The sequence below is a fragment of the Euleptes europaea genome, chromosome 10, assembly GCF_029931775.1.
Source record: "Euleptes europaea isolate rEulEur1 chromosome 10, rEulEur1.hap1, whole genome shotgun sequence".
NCBI lineage: Eukaryota > Metazoa > Chordata > Lepidosauria > Squamata > Sphaerodactylidae > Euleptes > Euleptes europaea.
In genome coordinates this window covers 6,363,556-6,387,978 of record NC_079321.1, presented here as the reverse complement: position 1 = coordinate 6,387,978, position 24,423 = coordinate 6,363,556, and the positions used below count along the sequence as shown (strand labels likewise).

The 24,423-nt window shown below is 45.9% G+C and overlaps 2 protein-coding genes and 1 non-coding gene across 3 annotated transcripts in view; 2 read left to right on the top strand and 1 right to left on the bottom strand.

The window, feature by feature from the left end:
• The window catches only part of AFTPH (aftiphilin), a 270,899-nt gene that overhangs the window by 41,168 nt on the left and 205,308 nt on the right, over window positions 1–24,423 (top strand). The window lies entirely within an intron of this gene.
• Window positions 2,907–2,976, top strand: TRNAA-UGC (transfer RNA alanine (anticodon UGC)). The gene has a single exon. It is a non-coding gene; the product is annotated as a tRNA-Ala (tRNA).
• The window catches only part of SERTAD2 (SERTA domain containing 2), a 58,562-nt gene continuing 52,777 nt past the window's right edge, over window positions 18,639–24,423 (bottom strand). The window contains exon 2 of the mRNA XM_056856642.1: window positions 18,639–19,690. Within this exon, the coding sequence (XP_056712620.1) occupies window positions 18,727–19,686 (960 nt within the window). The 5' untranslated portion in view covers window positions 19,687–19,690 and the 3' untranslated portion in view covers window positions 18,639–18,726. The remainder of the gene's footprint in view (window positions 19,691–24,423) is intronic.

Sequence of the window (24,423 nt, the reverse complement as noted above, 5' to 3'; positions counted from 1 at the left end):
GGCTGCTTTGGAAGGTGGACTCAATGGCATTATTCCCTGCCGAGGATCCCTCCCCTCCCCAAACTCCACCCTCCCCAGGCTCCACCTTCTACTCTCCAGGAGTTTCTCAAGCCGGAGTTGGCAACCCTACTCTGGGGACAGAAAGCCAAAGCCGACATTTTCTCCTCTTTGCTTAAGGAGCACAACAATGCATTCCTTCACCCCGGAAAGACCAACAATTAGCCTTTTAAAATTTAAAACGTTTCAAGCGTCTACCCCTCAACGGTGACCGGATGTCCCTGGGTTTGTAATATGTGAGGCTTGTTTATAATCCCATTTTATAACTTGGGGAGGGAGAAATTCTATTCTGTTATGTGGAGTGTTGAGAGCTGTATGGGTGTCACCGTAAAGGGAAAATTGAACACATGAAGCTGCCTTATACTGAATCAGACCCGCTGTCCATCAAAGTCAGTATCGTCAACTCAGACCGGCAGCGGCTCTCCAGGGTCTCAGGCAGGGGTCTTTCCCATCACCTACTTGCCTAGTCCCTTGAACTGGAGATGCCGGGGGTTGAACCTGGGTCCTTCTGCATGCCAAGCAGAGGCTCTGACACTGAGCCACAGCCCCTCCCCTTATCTTTCACATGACCTGCTATAAGATCCTTTCAATTTAAAGATGCCACTCTTTTGCAAGCAATTGGTCGTGTCTAATTTTGCAGAAAATCAAGTCAATTGGCATTTCGTTTTTCACACTGGAGAAACAGCAGGCTTCTCAATTGTTAGGCCAGAGATTGTTGGATGTTTGAAATTTGAAAATAAATTTGGAAAAAAATAATAGTAATAATATTGAGAGGCAAACTCTGTATCCATTAGCTAATAGGACATGTTCCCCAAGTGTGCCTGATTATGGGGCTCCAGTTGCTTATTTCTTGCACCTCAAATCTTTGCAATTCTGCAGAGCTTTTATGCTCCCAAGGTCTAATGTTTTGCCTTCAGGCGTCCTTTATCCTTTCCTTTCCTTTTATCCCTTAGAAGCTCCTTGATCAATTGATCTTGAGCAGCATATATCTAGTGTTGGAGGGATATAAGGACTGAAACAAATCTTGCCACTGACAATGTAGCCTTGGGCTCGCTATCACTTAGTAAAAAAGGCATTATGTCAGTCACAGAGGCATTGGATTTGTATATTAAAAGGGGGGAAATATAGTGCGATCGAAGTTCCTCGTAAAAGCGGCATTCCAAAAGGGCATGGGCTAATGAGCCAATAGAGCCAGAAGAGCAAGGGCAGATCCTGTCTGAGTATGGTATATTCAGAATTCTGCCCTGCATTACCATAGAAGGGTTAGCATTCAATCTAGCCAAGCAAAAAGCTCTACAGAGACGAGGAGTTGTTAGATAATATGTATAGGCAGGCAGACCACTTGGAGGGGGTATTCCGAAGAACTGGGATGAACAGACACGACGAGCACGAAAAGTAGTGCTGTTATAATCGAGCTCTTTAATGCGCTTTTTAATTTTGGCAAAAGCTTCAGTTTTCCCAAGATCTGATAACATATCCTGCGAGAAGCCCAACAACACCAGTTTCTCATCTAAGATTTTTTGCCATGAGGATTTAAAAGGGTCATGCTTCAGAGAAGCAGGCGTCCTTTATGGCAGATTCTTGAAAACTCATCAGGAAAGACTCTGCCTGTGTAGAGAAGAAGAAGAGTTGGTTTTTATATGCTGACTTTCTCTACCACTTAAGGAAGAATCAAACCACCTTACAATCACCTTTCCCTTCCCCTCCCCACAACAGACACCCTGTGAGATAAGTGAGGCTGAGAGACCTCTAAGAGAGCTGTGACTAGCCCAAGGTCACCCAGCTGGCTTCGTGTGTAGGAGTGGGGAAACCAAGCTGGTTCACCGGATTAGCCTCCGCCACTCGTGGAGAAGCGGGGAATCAAACCCGGTTCTCCAGATTAGAGTCCACCACTCCAAACCACTGCTCCTAACCACTGCATCGCGCTGGCTAGAGCTCCTGAATATTTGTTTTTATCTCATTGCATTCTTGCTTTATTGTAATTTTTATACTGAGTTGGAAAACGCTTTCATTTAATTTTATGCAAGTTTAAAAGCCACTCTGATAAGCAGTTAGTTTGATATCTCCGATCTGACTGAAACCCTCATATCGCTCATCAGGTAGCTGGATACCTCCTAGCTATATTGAGACTTCAGGAATCAATTGTCAATAATTTTGGATAATTTCCTCCTCCTTTAAAGATTATGATCATTCACTTGTGTTAGTTTTTGATCTTGTGCAATCTGGTTGTGCAATTAGTAACAAATCCCTTTTGATTTGGTTTGATTTGAACGGGAGAGGCTGAGGATTGAACCTGGGACCTTCTGCAAGCTAATCTCTGCCACTCAGTCTATTTTTCCCTCATCAGCAAGAAAACAAATGTATCTTGCAGAGAGATGGATGCTCAGTTAGGAACAGGGAACTAGGCAAGAATATTGGGGCAGAGAAATGTTATCATTTATTTACATATTTGAAGAAAAACACCATAAATGCACATTTGCTCGGTACCTCGAGCAAAGAAGGAAACGACTCAATGTCTTGTCAAAACAACATTTCAAAGCATCATTGCAATAAAAAAATAATCATAAACCAGCTGCTTGTCTTCCAGGGTGAGTTGTTTGTGGGAATCTGAAGCTGCAATTTGGTGGTGCGAAATACTGCAGGGGGGGGGGGAACCCTACAAAATAGGACTGTCCGTTGTTCAGCCAATATTTTCAAAATAATTGTGCAAAGTAACTGTGTCTTAGCTGGTCAGTCAGCGCTGTCTCACCCTTCAGAAAGACTACGGCAACATCTATGAAAGGCTGAATGCTTTCTCTGCAACCAGGAACGGTTGGAAGTATGCGCTCCTGGTGTCTCTCTCCTGCGTTGCTGTAGCTCAGTGGTAAGAGCATCTGCTTTGCATGCAGAAGGTCCCAGGTTCAATCCCTGGCATCTCCAGTTAAAGAGACTAGGCAAGTAGGTGATGTGGAAGACCTCTGCCTGAGACCCTGGAGAGCCGCTGCCGGTCTGAGTAGACAATACTGACTTTGGTGGACCAAGGGTCTGGTTCAGTATAAGGCAGCTTCGTGTGTTCATGTGTGTTTATACAAGACCTGCCCACCTAGTCCATGAGAGGTGGTGACAAACCAGTCCAGGCTGAGCCCTCCAGATGGTTCTGTCCCATACAAGCCATTTCACCTCGGTGTCATTCCCAACTTGCTTATATAAACCTGTAAATCCATTTGAATCCCTTTAAAAACAAGCAGAGAGAGGAGCTGTTGTGGAGAAGGGCTGTCGCTCAGTGGTAAAGCATCTGCTTGGCATGCAGAAGGTCCCAGGTTCAACCCCCGGCATCTCCCGTTAAAGGGACCAGGCAAGTAGGTGATGTGAAAGACCTCCGCCTGAGACCCTGGAGAGCTGCTGCGGGTCTGAGTAGACAATACTGACTTTGATGGACCGAGGGTCTGATTCAGTATACGGCAGCTTCATGTGTTCATGTGCATTACAGTAGTTGCAAACCTGTTCGTTTCATCACAACATCTCTGGGAAGACAGGCTCTGCTCTCCTTGTTCCGTGAGTCAGGAAGTCAGGCCAAAAGAGGTTTGGGTGTGTCCTGTTTACCCAAATCACTATGGGAGTGAGCACCTTCTGGAATTTTTGTTACCTTTGCGATCTCATTCCTCAGGTTACTTCCTCCTCCAAAGCCCTGTCAGCGCCAGCAGATGGATCCTGGAGGCCTAACCTGCCCGTCCTGTATTTTGACAGTGTTCCGCTGTCAACAGGCTCTTTTGTGGCTGTCAGGCAGTTTAAGGAACGGCCCGCAAGCCAAAACGCTAACCCCGGCACTCGAAACATGCTTCCTTCCCAGGGGATCCAAAATGACCCTCACAAACATAATTTGGCATTTTAATGTGTGTGTGTGTTTTTTTTGATTCACAGAAAAAGTGTCACCTGAGAAAGGCTAACCTCTTCTAATTCCCAGAATGAAATGTTGGCAAACAGACTCGTAATGTTGTACCTGCAAGGAACGATCTAAGCTTCGGGTCAATCTAAAGCCGTTGTTAGAGCAGTTGTGAACACATGAAGCTGCCATATACTGAATCTGACCCTTGGTCCATGAAAGTCAGTATTGTCTACTCTGACCGGCAGCAGCTCTCCAGGGTCTCAGGCAGAAATCTTTCACGTCACCTACTTGCCTAGTCCCTATAACAGGTGATGCTGGGGATTGAACCTGGGACCTTCTGCATGCCAAGCAGATGCTCTACCACTGAGCCACAGCCCCTCCCCTAAAATTACAAGTGATCTCCAGACAACAGAGATGAATACATGAAGCTGCTTTGTACTAGGGCTGTAGATTCGGTTCATCCCTAACCGAAAAACAGCTGAATTTCCCCAGATTCGGCGGTTTTCAGTTCGGGTGGAGCCGAATTTTAAAAAGGGCGGGGAAACGACGAGCCGAATTTGGCAAGTTTTTGGCACGCCGAATAAATTCATCAAATTTGGGGGCTCCGAATCAGCAGCGTAACCGTCAGTTAGTAAGCAGCATTCTCCTGCGGCCAATCGGTGGCCAAGCTGGGTCTTCTTCTGGCCAATCAGTCGCGATTGAATGCGTGAGCCCAGCTGCTGCGCGGCCCGGGGAGAGAAAGAGAGAGTATCTGTTTGTGTGAGAGAGAGATCCCCGTGTGTGTGTGGGGGGGTTTGCGTGTGCACATTCACGCCATTCCGTGGCTGCAAGGGGGGCATTTTTGGGGGTAGAGCCCCCAAACTTTCAGCGCAGCTTCAGGGGACCCTTCTTGCAAGAACCCCCAAGTTTTGTAAAGATTGGATCAGGGAGGGCCGAAATATGGGTCCTGGGTCCCCCGTTAAACTATGCAGAAATTACATAATAGGATCATACAATATGTAGAATACACAGTAGTATAGTCCACGGTCCCAAACCCTTTACGAAGGCATCTTTCTGAACCATTTCATTACTCTCCTTTCCTAATTAGCTGTGCAAAAGGCACTCTTGAACAATTCAGTTCTGCATCTTTTTTTTTTTTTTTGGTAGGAGCCAGCATGGTGTAGTGGTTAGGAGCGGTGGACTCTGATCTGAAGAACCGGTTTTGATTCCCCACTCCTCCACATGAGCGGCGGAAGCTAATCTGGTGAACTGGATTTGTTTCCCCACTCCTACACATGAAGCCAGCTGCGTGACCTTGGGCTAGTCACAGCTCCCTTGGAGCTCTCTCAGCCCCACCTACCTCACAGGGTGTCTGTTGTGGGGAAGGGAAGGGAAGGAGATTGTAAACTGGTCTGCTGCTGCTGCTCTATTTTATGCTTCTGGCCTCTCTTAGACCAGGGTGGCTTCTTTGGATGATATGCTGACAGCCGTCTGAGAACAATACACTGTTCTTTTCTACATTATAAGCCAATCAATCACCAACTGCATCTGGTGGTTTTTAAGATTAAGGTTTTGCATTTAATGGCTTTTTGGACTTGCTTTTCATTGAGAAGAAATCTGGGACTATTGGAGGTCCAGGGATAACTGCACTTTTGCTTTTCAGGAAAGTTATAAATCTATCTGATATCCCATTTTGAAATTATCGAGCAATTGCTGCTAAATGTATATGAAACTCCTTGAATTGCTTTGTCACAAGGCTGGTGTTGAGAGCCTGTTGAGTGTAGTGGTTAAGAGCGGTGGTTTGGAGCGGTGGCCTCTGATCTGGAGAACCGGGTTTGACTCCCCACTCCTCCACATGAGCGGCAGAGGCTAATCTGGTGAACCGGGTTGGTTTCCCCACTCCTGCACATGAAGCCTGCTGGGTGACCTTGGGCTAGTCACAGCTCTCTTAGAGCTCTCTCAATCACACCTACCTCACAGGATGTTTGTTGTGCAGAGGGGAAGGGAAGATTATTGTAAGCCAGTTTGATTCTTCCATAAGTGGTAGAGAAAGTTGGCATATTAAAACCTATTCTTCTTCTTCTTCTGCAAAATGCTGAACCTACTCTATGATTGCCAACCTATCCTGTGGTGACAATCGATCTCCAGACAACCCAGATCAGTTCCCTTGGAGAAAATGTCTGCTTTGGGGGATGGGTCCTGTGGCATTCTATCCTACTGAGGTCCCTCCCCTCCCCAAATCCCACCCTCCCCAGGCTCCACCCCAAAAAACTCTAGGTCTTTCCCCACCCAGAGAGGGCAACCCTGCCTGTTATGGAACCGGCAAACCTTACACTCACCCACCCTTTTCATGTCTCCCAAACGGCTGCTCCTCATGGTGGCTGGCACTGTCCGCTTTCGTAAAACCCTTTAGCTAGGAGATCAGGACTGAATCATCCATTCTGCATGGTTGATGCACAGGAAATTGACGTCTGTCGCTGTCATACTTGGAAGCAGGTTTGTTGTGATCAGTGGTATTTGTGTTTTGTTTGTCATCAAGTCACATCTGAGTTATGGTAACCCTTGGTAGGGTTTTCAAGGAAGAAGAAGATGAAGACGAAGGAAGGAAGGAAGGAAGGAAGGAAGGAAGGAAGGAAGGAAGGAAGGAAGGAAGGAAGGAAGGAAGGAAGATGGTTTTTATATGGTGACTTTCTCAACCATTTAAGGAAGAATCACCGGCTTACAATCACCTTCCCTTCCCCTCCCCACAACAGACACCCTGTGAGGTAGGTTAGGCTGAGAGAATGTGACTAGCCCAAGGTCACCCAGCATGTGTAGGAGTGGGAAAACCAACCCAGTTCACCAATTTAGCCTCCACCTCTCATGTGGAGGAGTGGGGAATCAAACCCGGTTCTCCAGATCAGAGTCCATCGCTCTGAACCACTGCTCTGAACCACTACACCATGCTGGCAAGACATTCGGAGGTGGCTTGCCATTGCCTGCCTCCGCATCACAACCCTGGTATTCCTTGGAGGTCTCCCATCCAAATACTTGCCAGGGTCGATCCTGCTTAGCTTCTAAGATCTGACAAGACCAGGCTAACCTGGGCTATCCAGGTCAAGGCTCATTACTTGTTACTCAGTGGCATTACTCAGTGGTAAACTTGTTGGGAATTGCAGCCTCTAGTCTTCTGAGATGTTTGTGGCAGAGAAAAAGTCAAGTTCTGCTCAACTGGCTCATCTATGTATCGCAATGAAATGTGGAGCCAGAGCTTACATTTCGTCGATCCCATTCTTTTTTGGATACTGGTCACACAGCGAGCTGGAGATGGAGCCTGTTTCAACTTGCTAATTGGTATAGTTCAGAAATATCTTCCTCGTGAAATTGTGTGCAACTGAGGCAGACGAGTTCTACCACTCGGTGTGGGCGGGAATGCAAGTGGATACCTTCCCAATGTTTGCGAATAGAGAGCTGCGCTCTTCAGAGCATTACAGCGGAAATCCAGAGGTGTTGACTAGTTGGATAAAAATGTACCTGTTTTGCAGTTTGAACATGGATGTCCCAACTGTTGCATTTGCTCTGCGCAGAAGGGCCTAAGACAAGCAACTGCATTATCTGGGTGCAGACATTTTCCTGTTTCAAGGTTTGCATGAAAGCCGATTGTGGAAATCTCTAACACGGCATAAAGCAGCTCAGTTGCATGACAAACAAAAATCAGAGATGCTACATAAAATCATAGAGTAGGAAGGGACCACCAGGGTCATCTAGTCCAACTCCCTGCACAATGCAGGAAATTCAAAACTACCACCTCCCCACACCCCTAGTGACCCCTCCATGCCCAGAGGATGGCCAAGATGCCCTCCCTCTCATCACCTGCCTAAGGTCACAGAATCAGCATTGCTGACAGGTGGCCATCTAACCTCTTCTTAAAAACCTCCAGGGAAGAAGAGCTTACCACCTCCCGAGGAAGCCTGTTCCACTGAGGAACCGCTCTAACTGTTAGGAAGTTCTTCCTAATGTCTAGACGGAAACTCTTTTGATTTAATTTCAACCGTTGGTTCTGGTCCGATCTTCTGGGGCAAGAGAAAACAACTCGACACCCTCCTCTATATGACAGCCCTTTACTTGAAGATGGTTTCACCAAATTTGGGGAATTGTTTTGTATCCCACAGCAAATCTTTAAAAGCTAGATTCTGATGAAGAATTTGGCCTTCTAGGTTTTTTTTAAAACAAAGTTTCTAGTCAGCATGGTGTAGTGCAGGGGTGGGGAACGTCAGGCCTGGGGGCCGTTTAAGGCCCGCGAAATCATTTGGTCTGGCCCTTCGTGGGTCCTGGGAGATCTCTAGCTCAGAAGGATCTAAGACTGGCGATCCGCCCCCTCCCGAGGACAGGAATAGCCTCTATTCAAGGCGGATGTGAGTTTGTTTTGCCGAGAAAAGGAACCTTAAGAGTTGTTAGCTATGGAGCTGCTAGGACCGCCCAAGAAACTGTTAACCCTTTCCCACCCGGGCCATGGACAAACTTATTGGTCGGCTAATTTTTAAGCTGATAATGTTGTATGGCCCTCAAATGATGTTATAAATATCCAAATGGCCCTTGGTGGGAAAAAGGTTCCCCACCCCTGGTGTAGTGGTTAAGGGTGGTGGACTCTAAACTGGAGAACCGGGTTGGTTTCCCCACTCCTCCACACGAAGCCAGCTGAGTGACCTCAGGCTAGTCACAGTTTCTCTGAACTCTCTCAGCCCCACCTACCTCACAAGGTGCCTGTTGTGGGGAGAGGATTGTAAGCCGCTTTGAGACTCCTTGCAGTAGAGGACAGTGGGGTATAAAAACCTATTCTTCTTCTTAGATGTGAAAGGCTGATGGCATCAGGTAGAATACTAACAGTGCAATCCTAAGATTGCTCTCTTCTTTGTGTATCATACGAAGAGGGCTAACGTTAGGGTTGCCAGCCTACGGGTAGGGTCGGGAGATCGCCTGGAATTACAAATGATCTCAAGACAACGGAGATCAGTTCCCCAGGAGGAAATGGCTTCTTCGGAGGGTCAACTCTACAGCATTATAAACTGCTGAGGTCCCTCCCCTCTCTGAACCCCGCCTGCCCCAGACTCCCCCCCCCCCAAATCTTCAGGAGTTTCCCTATCCAGAATTTGCAATCTTAGCTACCATTTGCACAATCTGGAGAGGAGGTGGTTCCATCTGATGCACAACCCACCAACCTCACCTCCACGCCTGCTTAACGGCAAGCTACTCTTTGCCCACCATTTCTGGATTCTCCAAACCAGAGGTCCTCAACCTTTGAGAGCCTGCGGGCACATCTGGAATTCTGACATGGCCCGGTGGGCGCAGCAACAAAATGACTGCCGTAGGAGGTGGAGCCGGCCACAAAATGATGGCCACACCATGATGTAGTAGTTAAGAGTGGTGGACTCTAATCTGGAGAACCGGGTTTGATTCCCCACTCCTCCCCAGGAAGCCAGCTGGGTGACCTTGGGCTAGTCACAGTTCTCTCTGAACTCTCTCAGCCCCACCCACCTTACAGGGTGTCTGTTGTAGGGTGATTGTAAGCCGGTTTGATTCTTCCTTAATTGGTAGAGAAAGTCGGCATATAAAAACCAACTCTTCTTAACTTCAGTAACGCAGTGTAGAGCCTTGTGTCATGGTGGCAGCTGCTGCCAAAGCAACTTTTAAAAAATCTGCCCAGCCAATCAAATCTCCAGTAGTCAATCAGAAGCCTTGCTGGGCAAAAGCCCTGCCTGGCCCCACCCACTTCCTAAAAACCCTTGGCGGGCGCCAGGAAAGGTGTCGGCGGGTGTGATGGCACCCACGGGCAACATATTGGGGCCTCCCTTTTCTAGCATCTGTATCATCAAGGGCATGAATCAGAAGCCTTGCTGGGCAAAAGCCCTACCCCTCACTTCCTAAAAACCACTTGGCGGGAGCCAGGAGAGGTGTCGGCGGGTGCCACGGCACCCATGGGCTCAGTGTTGGGCCCCGTGCTAAACCGACGAAAAGAGTAGTCAAAGAGTGAGCCAAGGACTGTGGTGCTTCTTTTTTAAAACTGTTTATTGTATAATATAAAACTACAAAAGTAAGACTGCATCATTTCCATGTAATTTGCCCCACTGTCGTGATTACAGCCCATACCTACCAGTGAATACATTAATCTGGTTTCAGATGTATATGTCTGTAATATTGCATAGAAAAGGCACAGCTCGAAGGTCTGTGGTTTGGGGAGGGGGAGGCAGCAAGAGGGTTGAGGGGGGGGAGAGAAAATACAGCCTTTTGGGGAGACAAAAACAAGCCCTGTTTAAAACAATCATGCACCGACCACGTCAGACTATTTATACCTTTTCTCCCTCCCGAATCTCTGCATTTAGAGAGTTTCAGTACAGATTATACTGCTAAACATGTACAAGGTTTTTCTTTCATTAATTTTTTTAATTTAAGACAAAAAAAAATCCAGAACTTTTTGCATCAGGATTATTTTCTTAGCATAACACTGAAAACAACCCCCTGAAAAAGCTACAAAACAAGGAGCTAAAATTCCCCCAAAATAAAAATTCAGCCATAAGATTATAAGCACCGAAAATGGCCATAAAAGCAAGATATTGTTTTTTTTTAAATTAAAGAGGCAAAATTACATTCTAGAGCCGAATACAATTATTTCTCGGGAAAGGGCATTAACTTCTCTCTCTCTCTCTCTTTTAACCGTAAACTTTAGATTCGCAAATCAGGTTTTATAAAACAGCAGGGAAAAACCCACATAATACTCCTCTATTCTCTCACTGGTTAGTTTGAACAGGGAGATCGAATGCTGTATTGCACTTGTAAACATGGGAGCAGCCTCAGCCAGTAAAGCCAGCGAATCTGAACATCGGCTTCAGACAGGGTATCCTCAAACAGGATGCTATGACATCCCATTCAGATCCCGGGAGTGTGCTCGGAGGGTCTCAGGAGACACACCAGCACAAGACAGGATTCCTCACTCAGTGGCTGCCCCCACCCACCACGTCGATAACCTCTTCTGCTGAAGTTTTGTAGGGTAGCCGTGTTGTTCTGCCATAGAACAGCGAGATTCCAGTCCAGTAGCACCGATAGAAACCAACAAATTTTTCTTTTTAGAAATAATGTTAAAAAAAAGTTCGCACTAATGTTAAAACTAGTTGAATATTTGGCAAGGCAAGCATTATTATGTAATTGCAAAAGTATTAGTATCAGAGAGAATGAATAAGCAAAAATTACGAGTATCTATTATTAAGAAGCTAGAATAGTCTATAATTAAGGGAAATCATTGTAATGCTATCAAAATTTTATATGTTCACCCAGAATTTTTTTTTTGAATCTTAAGAGTTGAAAGGGACCACCAGCGTCATCTAGTCCAATCCCCTGCACAATGCAGGAAATTCACAACTACCTCCCCCCCACACCCCCAGTGACCCCTACTCCATGCCTAGAAGATGGCCAAGATGACTTCCCCTTTATGTTTGTATTGTATGGTTTGTATTTTTAACTTTTAATGTATTTTATTCATTTGTATTCTTATTGAAATTTAAAAACTAAAAAAAAAAGAAACCAACAATTTTTTCAGGCTATAAGTTGTCGAGAGTCAAAGCTCTCTTCGTCAGAGATGTTATACTCCGAAAATCATGCTTATCTCCAAAGTGCGACTGGACTCGAATCTCGCTGCTGTTCCGCAGATTTGTGTGTGTGTGTGGGAGTGGGGGAGGGATCCTAGAGTGAAAACGCATTTGGGGTCATATGGATCAGGACAGAGTTGGTGCATGCCTACACTATGGATGTGTGTGTAGTAGTTGTTCCAGTTTAGTACCAGGAGCAGCCCCGTCAAGAGTTTGGAAGCTAAGCAGGGTTGGCCCTGGTTAGTACTTGGATGGGAGACCACCAGGGAGCACTGTGGTTGCTATGCAGAGGAAGGCAATGGCAAACCACCCCTGAATGTCTCTTGCCCAGAATGCCCTGTGGATGGGGTTGCCATGAGTCGGTTGCACTCTATAGCACTAGTTCCTCCTCCTCCTTAGTACCAGGAGTTTCCCCGAAGAACAAGATTATTCAGCTCTCCCCACAGTTCTCTTGCAGAACTCCAATGGTGTAGGAAAAGGAAATGACAATCAGACCGGCGAGTTTATCCTGTCCTGTCTTTTGTCTGGCTGCTTAGCTGCCTTTTAAAAGGTGGAATGGGTTTTGTTCATATCAAGCCAGGGCAAAGGCCTTCATCACGAAGCACCCCTTAGCTATTCCCTCTGGCGCTGCATTCACCAGGCTCGATGCGACCTTTTTGCAAACTCTTGGGGAAGTTTTCTCGTTTTGTGCATTGACAGAGTTCGGTCTGCTCTCACGCTTACAAATCCCCCTAAAGATCTGCAAAAACAGGAAGACAAATGCTGGCGAGGCTTGGCCTAAGGGCAGGGGGTCTACTCACAGAACAGCTTTTGGTCGAAAGGTTTCCAACAAGCCCTGCCATGATACTTACAGGAGGACTCTCTCATGCTCAGGTCCAGGGCATTCCAGTCCCGTTGGGATACCATACCCTCCTTCCCTCTGCTTTGCAATGGGGCTTTCCATGCGAGTGCGTCAGGAGATGGGCGCATGAGCATGGAACACAGAAATCTGCCTAGTGATAGGACTTCTTTTGATGAAGATAGTTGCAGAGGTTAGCCGTGTTGGTCGGCAGTCTAACAGCTAGATTCGAGTCCAGCAGCCCCTTAGAAACCAACACAATTTTCGGGGTATAAGATTTTGAGAGTCAAAACTCAGACAAAGGGAGCTTGGAATCTTGAAAGCTCATACCCCAAAAATCTCGTTGGTCTTACTGGACTCGAATCTTCTCTCAACGGTGCTCCATAAACATCGGCACCGCTGCTGGCATTGAAACAAAGCATTTAAATGACAATTTTCCAAACTTTTTTTTTAAAAGGAATGGCTAAACTCTACAAAATAGACTGTTTCGGTTTCAAGGTTGCAACTGTGCCATCTGACCGAAATGGGCAGACACACCAGCTTTTGTTAAGTATTAACCGAACGTGGGTTGCTTAATTAATTATGGCTCTCTTCCTTCCCTGGCCTCTACCTCAGCCCCATATACAATTCAGCATCCCTCAATTAAAAACGAGTTGGAAAATGGAACCAAAAGCTTCAGGTTTAAGACAAAAAAATTAAACGTTAGGTGCAGGTATAGCAAGGTGCAGCCATTGAAGTCAGTGGTAGAGCTCCCCATTTTAAATAGATCAGGATGGGATGAAACTTAGGTAGAAGAGTTTCAAAAAAATTTGCCTAGAGGTGCAGGGTGAAAGCTAGCACAACATCTACCTGGCAATGCTACGCTCTGTACAGGCCCGATATGTCCCCCATTGCGTTGACTCGGACGGATGTGTGTGTCATAGAAAGAGGAATTAACCCCCACGCCTTTACCTGCAGTGGCATGCCTACTGGGGGGAACTAAAGGAAAGCAATCCTCAGCAGGTCTACTTGGAAGTAAGTCTGATGTTTATTCAGTGGGCCTTACTCCTGGAAAGTGCTCGTAGGGTGGCCGCCTTAGACTGCGCTACCAGTGTGAGAAGAGATTGTTTTAGGTCTTGTAAAGGGGTAGAGCTTGTGACCAAACCTCAATAAAACACAAGACCAAAAGATAGGATCAGGCCCTTTAGAATAGTAACCAACAATGTAAAACAGATTTATAGGGTTTTTTTCTTTTGCATAATTCTACCTAATCAGATCTACCCACGGGTAGTGGGGGAGGAGAAAGAGAGGCCTTGCGCATGACATGTATCCGGCGTGGGGCCCATTCGATCATCTCCAAGCCACGCTTTCGAGCCCCCTCGTATGGATTATACATTCCTAACAGGAGAATACATTCCTACCATACATTCTGTACACGTTACAATCCAGATGTTGTTAGCTTCACAATAAAATAAATATATTTACACAGGAAGAGGGAAAAAAATTAAAAGGAATAAATAATTTACGAAAAACGAAAGGAAAGGGAAAAAAAGTGGGGGGGGAATCACTTCAAATTCCAAAAGCTCTTTTAAGTTCTGCTCCGTTCTTGTCACTTCATTGCACATCAGCACCCCAGAGTTTTTCTTTCTGTTTTTTCCCTTTGAGGTGTACAGGCAAGATGTAGGGAGAGGAGAAACCTTTGCCGAACTCTGACTCTTCCAAAGGGGAGCCACAACCTGTGGGGGGAGGAGCGGGAGTTACAAAGCAAGAGTCCGTCTGTGGTTAAGGACACCCAGGCAAGCGCATGTGCGTGTCTGGGGCGCACTGGCGCATGTGGGGGACAGCTAAATTGTCAGGGCAGCTGCAGCCGGGTCTCAATCCTGAAGCCCCGATAACGTTTTCGTAAGACCGACTTCGGCTGCAAAGATTCAAGGTCTGTAAAGTCGAGTTCTCACCGAACAACTCCATAGTGCTTTGCTGTTTTTTTTTAAAAAGGCTTCATTTGAATTCTTGCCCAACATATGGTATTGGTTTAAATGCACAATTAGCTAGTCCAAAGAAAAGGGTAGTTGTTTTTAAGTTAGTATAAAATTTGATTTTAACAATGGGCAAGCCGTCTGTCTTAGTTTTTTGAAAAAAATACATCCCCCCATCTTAACAATCCTGTTTGCCTTCGGGGGGCCTTTCACCTCACTCCCCAATTCTATCAGCAGAGATGGGCTTTCAGATAAGCTGATGTTGTGCAATAACCTGATTATTATCCGGTACTGCAAATCCGATTATTACCCGGTACTGCAAATCCTAATATTACCCTTTGTTCTTGCACGGCTGCCTTTGAGCATGCAAATGGTAGCCAGATGCAATTCAAGTGACACCCTCCCCCAATCCAGAGGAGAAGCTTTTGTAAACGAGAAGGGTTTGGACTTCCTTTTCCCTGTTCGGACCAACGAAGTGCCCCAAACAACTAGCAAGTGTTTGGGGCGGACGACACGCATTGGGCTGCATTGCTAGGGGTTGCCAGGTCCCTCTTTGCCACGGGTGAGAGGTTTTCGGGGCGGAGCCTGAGGAGAACGGGGTTTGGGGAGGGGAGGGACTTCAGAAGAGGGGCTTCGATGCCATAGAGTCCAATTGCCAAAGCGGCCATTTTCTCCAGGGGAGCTGATCTCTATTGGCTGGAGATCAGTTGTAATAGCAGATCTCCAGCTAGTGCCTGCAGGTTGGCAACCCTAGACATTGCTATGAAGTTACTCACATAGTTCCCTCAGTGCCAGGTGGTGCTTCCAAGAGCAGGATAGGGCCCGGCCTGGAGGGAGACCACTGTCTAAACGGGTCGAAGCGGCTTGCGGTCAGAATGCTCTTACCCCAATGTTAAAGCAGCCGCTCTTGCAATGAAGATGAACTTCAAAGTTATTGCATGACTGCTGCTCCTTTAAAAAAACACAGACACCCACTCAAAAAGAGTAATTCTGGAGGGGTCACAGGGTTAGCCTTTTGCAGAAGGGCACAGGGCTAATAGGATTCCCCCCTCCAAGCAGACGGTTCTGTGGACCTCAGATGCAGTGAGCCGATCCTCACTATGCCTGCCACATTATGAAGAAGGGAAAAAAATAATCAGTAGGGTCAAGGAGGCCAGGAAAACAGGAAGTACAATGCAAAATGTACTGTATTTACTCAAACGCAATACTAGGTGGTTTCCCCCCATGTATACAATGAAAAGGGTGCACCAGCTTGTATGTCTTACCAGCTTTGTGTAGTGGTTAAGAGAGGTAGTTTGGAGAGGTAGACTTTAATCTGGAGAACCGGATTTGATTCCCCACTCCTCCACATGAGCAGCGGACACTAATTTAGTGAACCGGGTTGGTTTCCCCACTCCTACACCTGAAGCCAGCTGGGTGACCTGGGGCTAGTCACACTCTCTCAGCCCCACCTACCTCACAGGGTGTCTGTTGTGGGAGGGGAAGGGAAGGTGATTGTAAGCCGGTTTGATATATAAAAACCAACTCTTCTTACATTCACATGCAATAGTAAATTTTGTGTGTATGTGCGTGCACAACTTTTTTTAGGAGGTTGTCTGAAGAAGATGACGACGAGTTGGTTATTATACACCGCCTTTCTCTACCACTTAAGGAAGAATCAAACCGGCTTACAATCACCTTCTCTTCCCCACAACAGACACCCTGTGAGGTAGGTGGGGCAGAGAGAGCTCGAAGAGAGCTGTGACTTGCCCAAGGTCACCCAGCTAGCTTCGTGTTTAAGAGCGGGGGAAACAAATCCAGTTCACCAATTTAGCCTCCGCCTCTCATGTGGAGGAGTGGGGAATCAAACCCGGTTCTCTAGATCACCGCTCCAAACCACCACTCTTAACCCCTACACCATGCTGGCTCTCAGGATCGTCTTCTTTTCAAGTCAATACAGTAATTATGTACCATTCAAATCCACATATTAAATAGCTAAGCAAAACGCCCACCTCCCCTACCCCTTAAAGGGGTTAATAACCTTAACAGGACTGCTCACTGATCCCGGTATTTTTCCTCCTCAGATCTGAATTTTACATAATTACATTTCGCTCCGTTTCCTGGATTTCACAGACCTATGACCCCCGCTGCGTTTTTTCATACCTTCTACGTCTATGTGGGAATAACATAATACATAACGTGTATTTTAATAAATATATACACATGGCCAGTTCTAAAGTGCCGGATTAATACAGCCACCTTCTCAAAGGCAGACGAGACCCAATTTTTTAAAAATTATCCATGACAAGAAGGGAGCAGAGCGGACTGAATATTGCCAAATTACATAAAACATAATTTAAAAAAATTCTTAAATAAATATAAAAAGTTATTCCTAAAGAAGCCCGTATGCATGTCAACAATATAGTTTGTAACCTGTACTCGATTAAGTACCATTAAAAAAAATTAATATGCCAGAGCAAGTTCAGCAAGAGGCATGATAACATTGCAAGTTTTCTTGAAAAAATAAATGTACATCACGATGAATACATGGGTGCGGGGGTGGGGGGAAGGGACATAGCGACTGGTGCAGGGATTTCAGTGGGAGGGTGACATGCATAGAAAGTTGCATTTGTCTATACATCAAACAGGCCTTTTATAAAGTGTAAAAGCAGGTAACATGGCTGATTGACGAAACCAGCCCTCCAGGAGATGCCCGAGTGTCCGTAATATGCCCGGCTCCAGTTTCGACAGTGGCGGATGTCAGCACAAGTCCATTCAGTGCTGAGAAGAGATGAATTCACTGCAGTTAATACTGAAGTTGCCTTTTTTTGTTTCCCAGTACTTTTCAACACAGTGAACAGCAAAAAGGTTCCCAGGAAAGGGAAGGGGAATCGTAAAAACTCGTTCCGAAGGCATACAGTAGAACAGTATTACGCCGGCACGGATTTCCCTCCCAGTTCGGCGCAGATTTCCTTGGAAGGAAGTTCCACGGGATTTCAGTGCAGCTTTCTTTCAAGGAAGCGTAGCTGAAACGTGGCCCGAGAAGAAATGTTTTCTTGGGGGAGTAGGGGGGTGGGAGGCAAACCCCAGCAACTTCGACAGACCACTTTGGTGGTGACGTTTTGATTGGAGACCAAACGACAGCCCGCTACGTCTAAGCATTCTGAAAAGAGAGGCGCTCCAGCAACCCAACACAGAGTTAAGCAGGCTTAAGCCCACTGATATTGGTGGTTTTAAGCAGGCTTAACTCTGTGGGTTGTGGCTAAATCTTTTTTTTTATTATTATTGCCTCATTTCTGCATTAAAAAAAACAACAGCCTTCATCTTTGATTTTGGTTTTTTGGAGCGGGTAGGGCGGAGAGAAGAGTTTTAATCAGAACAAAGTTTCACAGCTATTTCCTGCCAACGTTTTGACATCAGTGTTGGAACGTATATGGCTCTGAGTTTGTTTGTTAAATCACAGTAGTAGGCAGCAGGGAATAAATATCTGTGAAACTTTTTCAGGCTAAGATCCCCTTGGCCTTTTCCTTCAAGCATGCATGTATGGATTCAGGGAGGCCAACTGCAGACTGATTTGATCCAAGTTTCTCTTTGCACCATAGACGCATATAAAAAACACGACCAGTCCGTAGAAAACTATAAGCGGTTCTTGTGCAACAGAAAGGGGGGCGGGGCGGCGGTAGATGCAGGACCCAGCGGAGCAAAACCTACCAAAATAGCAATTTCTTTCTGTGTGCATGTTTTGTGTGTATAAACAGCATTTTGTTTTTGTTTTCCTTTTTTTAAGAAAAAGACCCCCCCAATATCATAAATTGCAGAATCTGTACAAAAATATAAAATAAATTTGGGTAGCAGTTTTCTAAAGAGCTGTGTAAATGCAACGTTTAAAGAGGATTCATTAATACCTCTTAAAAAAAAAGAGGCTGAATGGCTAAATCAACCTAGACAGGGATAAAACGCCAAGAAAGGGTACTGCGATTATCTAAATAATATTTTAACCTTTCACAATAAAACTTATAGAAAAAATAGACACATATGCACATGCAATTTACAGCCTCTCCCCAACATAATCCTTGTGCTTAGCTTTTACCATTCTTTTCTTTTTTTGTCAGACATATCAATATTGTCTACAATTATGCATTTTTTAAAACCCTAGATCAGGATTTCAGGTCTTCCTTGAAGAACCACTTCTAAAAAAATCTTAAAAGTGGACCATACATGGATGAAGGCACTCCGACTCTGCTTGAAGCAAAAACTAGTAGGATCCTTAAAAAAAAAAAAAAAAAAGACAAGCAACAACCACATGCACAATGAGTGTGTGTGTTTGCGTGTTTGTATGTGTGTGTATCTGAGTAGACTCGGAAGGGGGCCAGTTGAGAAAATACTACCAAGTGTTTATACTGGTACATTAAAAAAAAAGTTGCTGTATATCTTTCAAGACCCAACCAGAACCTCCATTATGTGATCCAGTTCTGTGAGGTCCATTTTGAAAGGCTGATTGGGGGTTACTGGTTGGCTACTGTAGGGTGCTAGAGTTTTTAAGAGGTCATCTGCAGAGACGGGGGATATTTTTGAGGCAGCCCCCGTAGCGGACGTGCAAGGATCGAAATCATACATAGAAGTATCGATGTCAGCAAAGAGAATATCATCCAAGGTCAAGTCTGTAAGGAAACCTGTAGATGTCGTGATCTCAAAATTGCCCGGTAAAGAATCCATGAGCCTTGGTTCGTTTATTCGGCTCTCCTGTACTCCCTCAGGCTTCTGAAGGGCAGATTCGCTGGAGTTCTCCTTAGAGTTATCCGACGCCGTCGTTTCTGCTTCTGTTGCAGCTACTACTGCCTCAGAGGAGGTAGGTGTTGGACAGAGCTCCTCGATTTCATCCAAGGCTGAGGAGAAACTGTCCTTTACTGGTGGGGTTGTTGGAGATGGTGGCTTGGTAGGACCATCTTGGGGGAGAGTCTGGGAAGTGCAAAACGTGTCGTCCTCAAGGAGAGAGGCTGGGGTGAGGCAAGACTCCAACGGCGTCGTGCTTGCGGAGTCGGTGGGATGGACCGGCAGTGAGGCCAGGTGACTAAAGGCGGGCTGGACCTCTCGGAAATTGTCTCCCAGAGGATCCGTCGGCTGTGAAGAGGTGAGGAACATGGGCCTCAAGCTGCCCTCTTGCTTGAGCTCCTCCTGGATTCGCCTCAGCATGTTGTTGATCAAAACTGTCTTTTGCAGGCTGGGCTCCGTCAACGGCCGGTGGTTGTAGAGCTTCATAACGGAAATGTTGAAGATAGTCTGGCGCTGTAAGGTGTACGACACCTTCGATGGACCGTCAGCAGGAGACACCTCTTTGCCTTCCAGCCCATCTTCATGCTCATCAAACTTCCGTTTTCCTCCTTTCCCCAACATATATCTGAAAACAAAGGGGGAAAACATTGTTTTAACACAACGGCTTCTGACTCTGTCTAATAAAAGCCACAAGAGTTGCCCAGAAGCTTGAAGAAGAGCAATTATCCGAGATTTCATTTAGCGAAGGTGATATGCTTCATGCCCTGACTTGGATGACCAAGGCTAGCCTGATCTCATCAGATTTCAGAAGTTAAGAAGGGTAGGCCCTGGTTAGTATTTGGATGGGAGACCTCCAAGGAAGTCCAGGGTTGCAGAGGAAAACAATGGCAAACTGCCTCTGCCCTGACCCGGATGGCCCAGGCTAGCCCGATCTCGTCAGATCTCAGAAGCTAAGAAGGGTTGACCTGGATGGGAGACCACCAAGAAAGTCCAGGGTTGCTACACAGAGGCAGGCAATGGCAAACTACTTCTGAATGTCTCTTGTCTTGACAACTCTGCGGGATTGCCATAAGTTGACTGTGACTTGATGGCACTTCCACCACCACCAATATGCTTTCTATTCTTTTAAATATAAAAGTTTTTTAACATCTATGTTCTTTTCCTCTCATTCATCTCCTCTCTCCCTGCTCCAAACCATCAAGTATTAATTAAAAGAGAAAACATTTTCTATGATTCAGGGTTGGAGAACTCAAACTGGTTTCTGTTAAACCAGTCTCTAACTCCAGACTGGTCCAATCCAGTAATCAGGAGGGTGGGACTTCTTCACCCAGCACAGGTGGAGTCCTTATTTTGACAAAGTCACTTATACTTCTCCCATGTTCACCCATTAGCCTTTATTACTCTCTAGCAGTCCACGAGTGAAACAATCAAAATGATGTGCGGGAAAAACATGGAAATCTCTCTAGAACAAAAGGCGCATCGAACACAAACGGTGCCAATTCACATTAACGGAACCCCAGTACCAAACTGGGATGAACTGGTTTGAAAAATAGAAATCCACAATTTCAGATTTCCGGCTTTTTGGGGGGAGGCAGCTATTTTCAGATGGTACTGGGACAGCCACTGGGGTGTAGAGATTAGATTAGGCTCTGGAAGACCCAGGTTCGAATCCCTGCTCTGCCATGGAAGCTTGCTAGGTGACACAGGGGCAGCTACATACTCTCACCATTGCCTATCTCGCAAGGCCGTTGTGAGGACAAACATGAGGGGAGACTGTAAGCTGTGATGAGTGCTCACTGAGGAGAAAGGCAGGGTATAAATGAAGCGAGGGAATAAATAAATAGTTTTAAAGTGAGCAAGTGGCATAGCGACGGCATTTAGCTTAACAGGCAAGTACAGAATTTCAAGAGGACTGGCTACATGGTTCACATTTGTATTCTGGAAAAAGCAAAAAAAAAAAAGGATTTTCTTATCTCTTTTTATCAGGAGGCTGAAATCAGGACGTAAAGCACCGGGTCTGGGAAAGAAACCCCCCGCCAGCGGTACTCACGAACTACAATTGTGGGACACACACCTATGGCCATCCGAACACGGGCCTGTCCAGTAAACACAGAGTTTATCTCCTTCATCCGAAGGCAGCTGCTGACTTCATACGTGAAGGAATTTTTCCCCCCAGGCCCTAACTGCCAAAACAACAGCAGTGGCAAGTGCTCCGGGGCTGTAAAGTTCGTTCGTTTTCTCTCTTTAAAAAAAAAAAAAAAAAAACCCTTAAAACCTCAATGAATAAGGTACGTCGTCCTTGGGACTGCAGCTGCAGAAGTTCTCTTTGGAGTTATTCCAGTTTCGAAAATCCAGGCACGCACAAAGCATTCTCTCCACTGTACACGCCCTCACGTAAATTAGAACGGGAATATTTATCAAAACGCTACGCCACAACGGGTAGGTTTGTAAAAAAAAAAAAAAAAAAAAACACGACAAATGCTGCAGGAGAAAGCGGCTGTTGAGCATTAACCCAACAGTCTTTTAAAATTTCTGGAAGTTCGTTTAGTTTCGGCGTGCGTTTATTTTCGGCCTGCTCGCTCGGTAGAGACAAGTCCCGCTCTGAGATGGCAGACGGGGCCTGACCGCTTCAGATTGAGGAGGAAGGGGGCCACAGTTCTAAAGTTTCCCAGTATAAAACCTCCCTACAAATTAGAAATAAACATAACACATTGGGGAGAAGAGATGTATCCAGATATTTCACGTGCTATGCTGGTTTTTCCACCTACAAGGCATTCTAAATTCTTAATGCTCTGCCGTCTCATTACCGCCGCACTCTGGCCCAGCTAGATTCGAGTCCAGCAGCACCATAGAAACCAACAATATTTCCGGGATATGAACTTTCAAGAGTCAAAGCTGACTTCATCAGATACGAGTCGCAATGGAGATCCCTCAGTAGAATCATAGAGTTGGAAAAGGCCGCACAGGCCATTTAGTCCAGCCCCCTGCTCAATGCAGGATCAGCCTAGAGCAGTAGTTCTCAACCTTTTTTGCTCCATTCCCCCCTTTCACCATTGTTCAGAATATAATTCCCCCCTTCCCAAGATAGTCTAACTCAAAAAAACAAACTACGATTTTACAGATTGTACCTAATCTACAGAGGCTGGACATCACACTTTGCTGAATAGTGGCCCCAATTCCCCCCCTGGAACCCTAAAATCCCCCCGGGGGGAATTCCCCCCTTGTTGAGAACCCCTGGCCTAGAGAGCATCCCTGACAAGTGTTCGTCCAGCCTCTGCTTAAAGACTGCCAGTAAGGGGGAGCTCACCACCTCCTTAGGAAGCTGATTTCACTGTCGAACAACTCTTACTGTAAAAAATCCCCCCCCCCCTAATATCCAGCCAGTCCCTTTCTGCGCACAATTTAAACCCATTATTGCAAGTCCTATCCTCTGCTGCCAACAGGAACTGCTCCCTGCCCATCTCTAGGTGACAGCCCTTCAAATGCATAAAGAGGGCAATCATGCCCCCCCCCTCAACCTCCTCTCCTCCAGACTAAACATTCCCAACTCCCGCAGCCTTTCCTCATAGGGCCTGGTCTCCAGGTCCCTGATCATCCTCGTCGCTCTCTCCTCTGCATCCACTCGATCCTGTCCACATCCTTTTTTGAAGTGAGGCCTCCAGAACTGCACACAATACTCCAGGTGTGGCCAGACCAATGCAGTGTACAGCAGAACTATGACATCTTGCAATTTGGATGCTATGCCTTTATTGATGCACCCCAAGATCACATTAGCTTTTTTTGTCGCTGCATCACACTGGCTGCTCATATTTAATTTACTGTCCTTATATCCTGGTCGGGTCACCAAGGCTGTCACCAAGAAAGGGGTCAGGATGCAGTGGTGTTTCTCTGCAACACCCCTTCCACCTTCTGACTGGGATATAAGGGCTCGAGATCTCCATTCCTGCTTGTATCTGATGAAGGGAGTTTTGACACTCGAAAGCTTGTACCCCCAAAATCTTGTTGGTCTCTAAGGTGCTATTGGCCTTGAATCTATCTCTTCTACTGCAGACCAACTCGGCTGCCCTCTGAAACTATCATTCCAGCCCAGTGTGCATGTTTCAGGAACACATGTACATCCTGTAGGTATGCACCTATGTCTCTTTACAAAACAGAGCCAACCATGCGTTCAATTTAAAAATAAAACAGAACACCAGTACCTAAATAAATTGGGGGTGGTGTTTAAATGGAACATTCAGCCACACATGCACTGAACGTAATGTAAGAGTTACTCGTCAGAAAAACCACGCAAAAGACCACGTCAGAAAAACCACGCAAAGAAAAACCACGCAAATGACTCTGTGTGCATGCTGAAACACGGGTACGAGGTGTTTGCCATATTTGCAGACAGGGCTTAATGCGAGCTGTTCAGGGAGAAGGAAGCGGCGGGTTCGACAGCTTCACACTTGCACTGCGGACAGATGGCCATCTAGCCTCTTCTTAAAAACCTCCAGGAAAGCTCACCACCTCCTGAGAAAGCCTGTTCCACTGACAAAATCGGACAAATCATCAGCTCTGCAACGTCCCGTCTCCCCACCACCACAGCACTAGAACACCTCAGATTTACTACGGATGGTAAAAGCATACTTTGTGGATAAAGCCACAGGTTGGGGGGGGGGAACCAACAACAACAGACCAACTAAAAAAGCTGGGGGGAGAATTCAACCAGATAAGTAGATGGAGGTTCAAAGGTTGAGCAAGAAACTATAACAAAATAATTCTATTTATTACAAGGTGTACACTATAAAATTGTTTGAAAACACAGGGCCTGTATTAAAAAACACATCCGGAAACGCATCTGGAAATCTGTGTGTACATCACCCCGTGATAAATCATATTGGCCAATACGATTCATCACAGGTTGATCTACACATATCCGGAAACATGGTTAATTCTGTCTACGTGGCCAGGCCCGTGATTCGGGTCAAGAGTTTACATCAAGCCACTCAAGATATTAGATAAAAATATCTCATAAGATGCATTTCTGGATGTGTTTTTAATTAGTTTCTGTATTTATGATGACTGAGGAAGGCCTATCCGGGCCAAAATGCATGCGTTGGTCATTTATATTGAATGTATATCAACTGTGTATAAGAATTTTGTAACTGATCATTTTATATGTAGCCTGCAATAGAAGCCCTGGGTTTTAACAATTTCATGGTGTACACTTGAGAAACGCCTGCACGCTTGAGAAACGTCATGACCCCCGTTATAAAAGCACAACAATGAAGGAAGGCAAAACCAGGAACAATGCACATTTATCATAACATAGGCCACTTAAAATTTGCCATGCCACGGGTGGGGTGTGTGTGTCGCAGT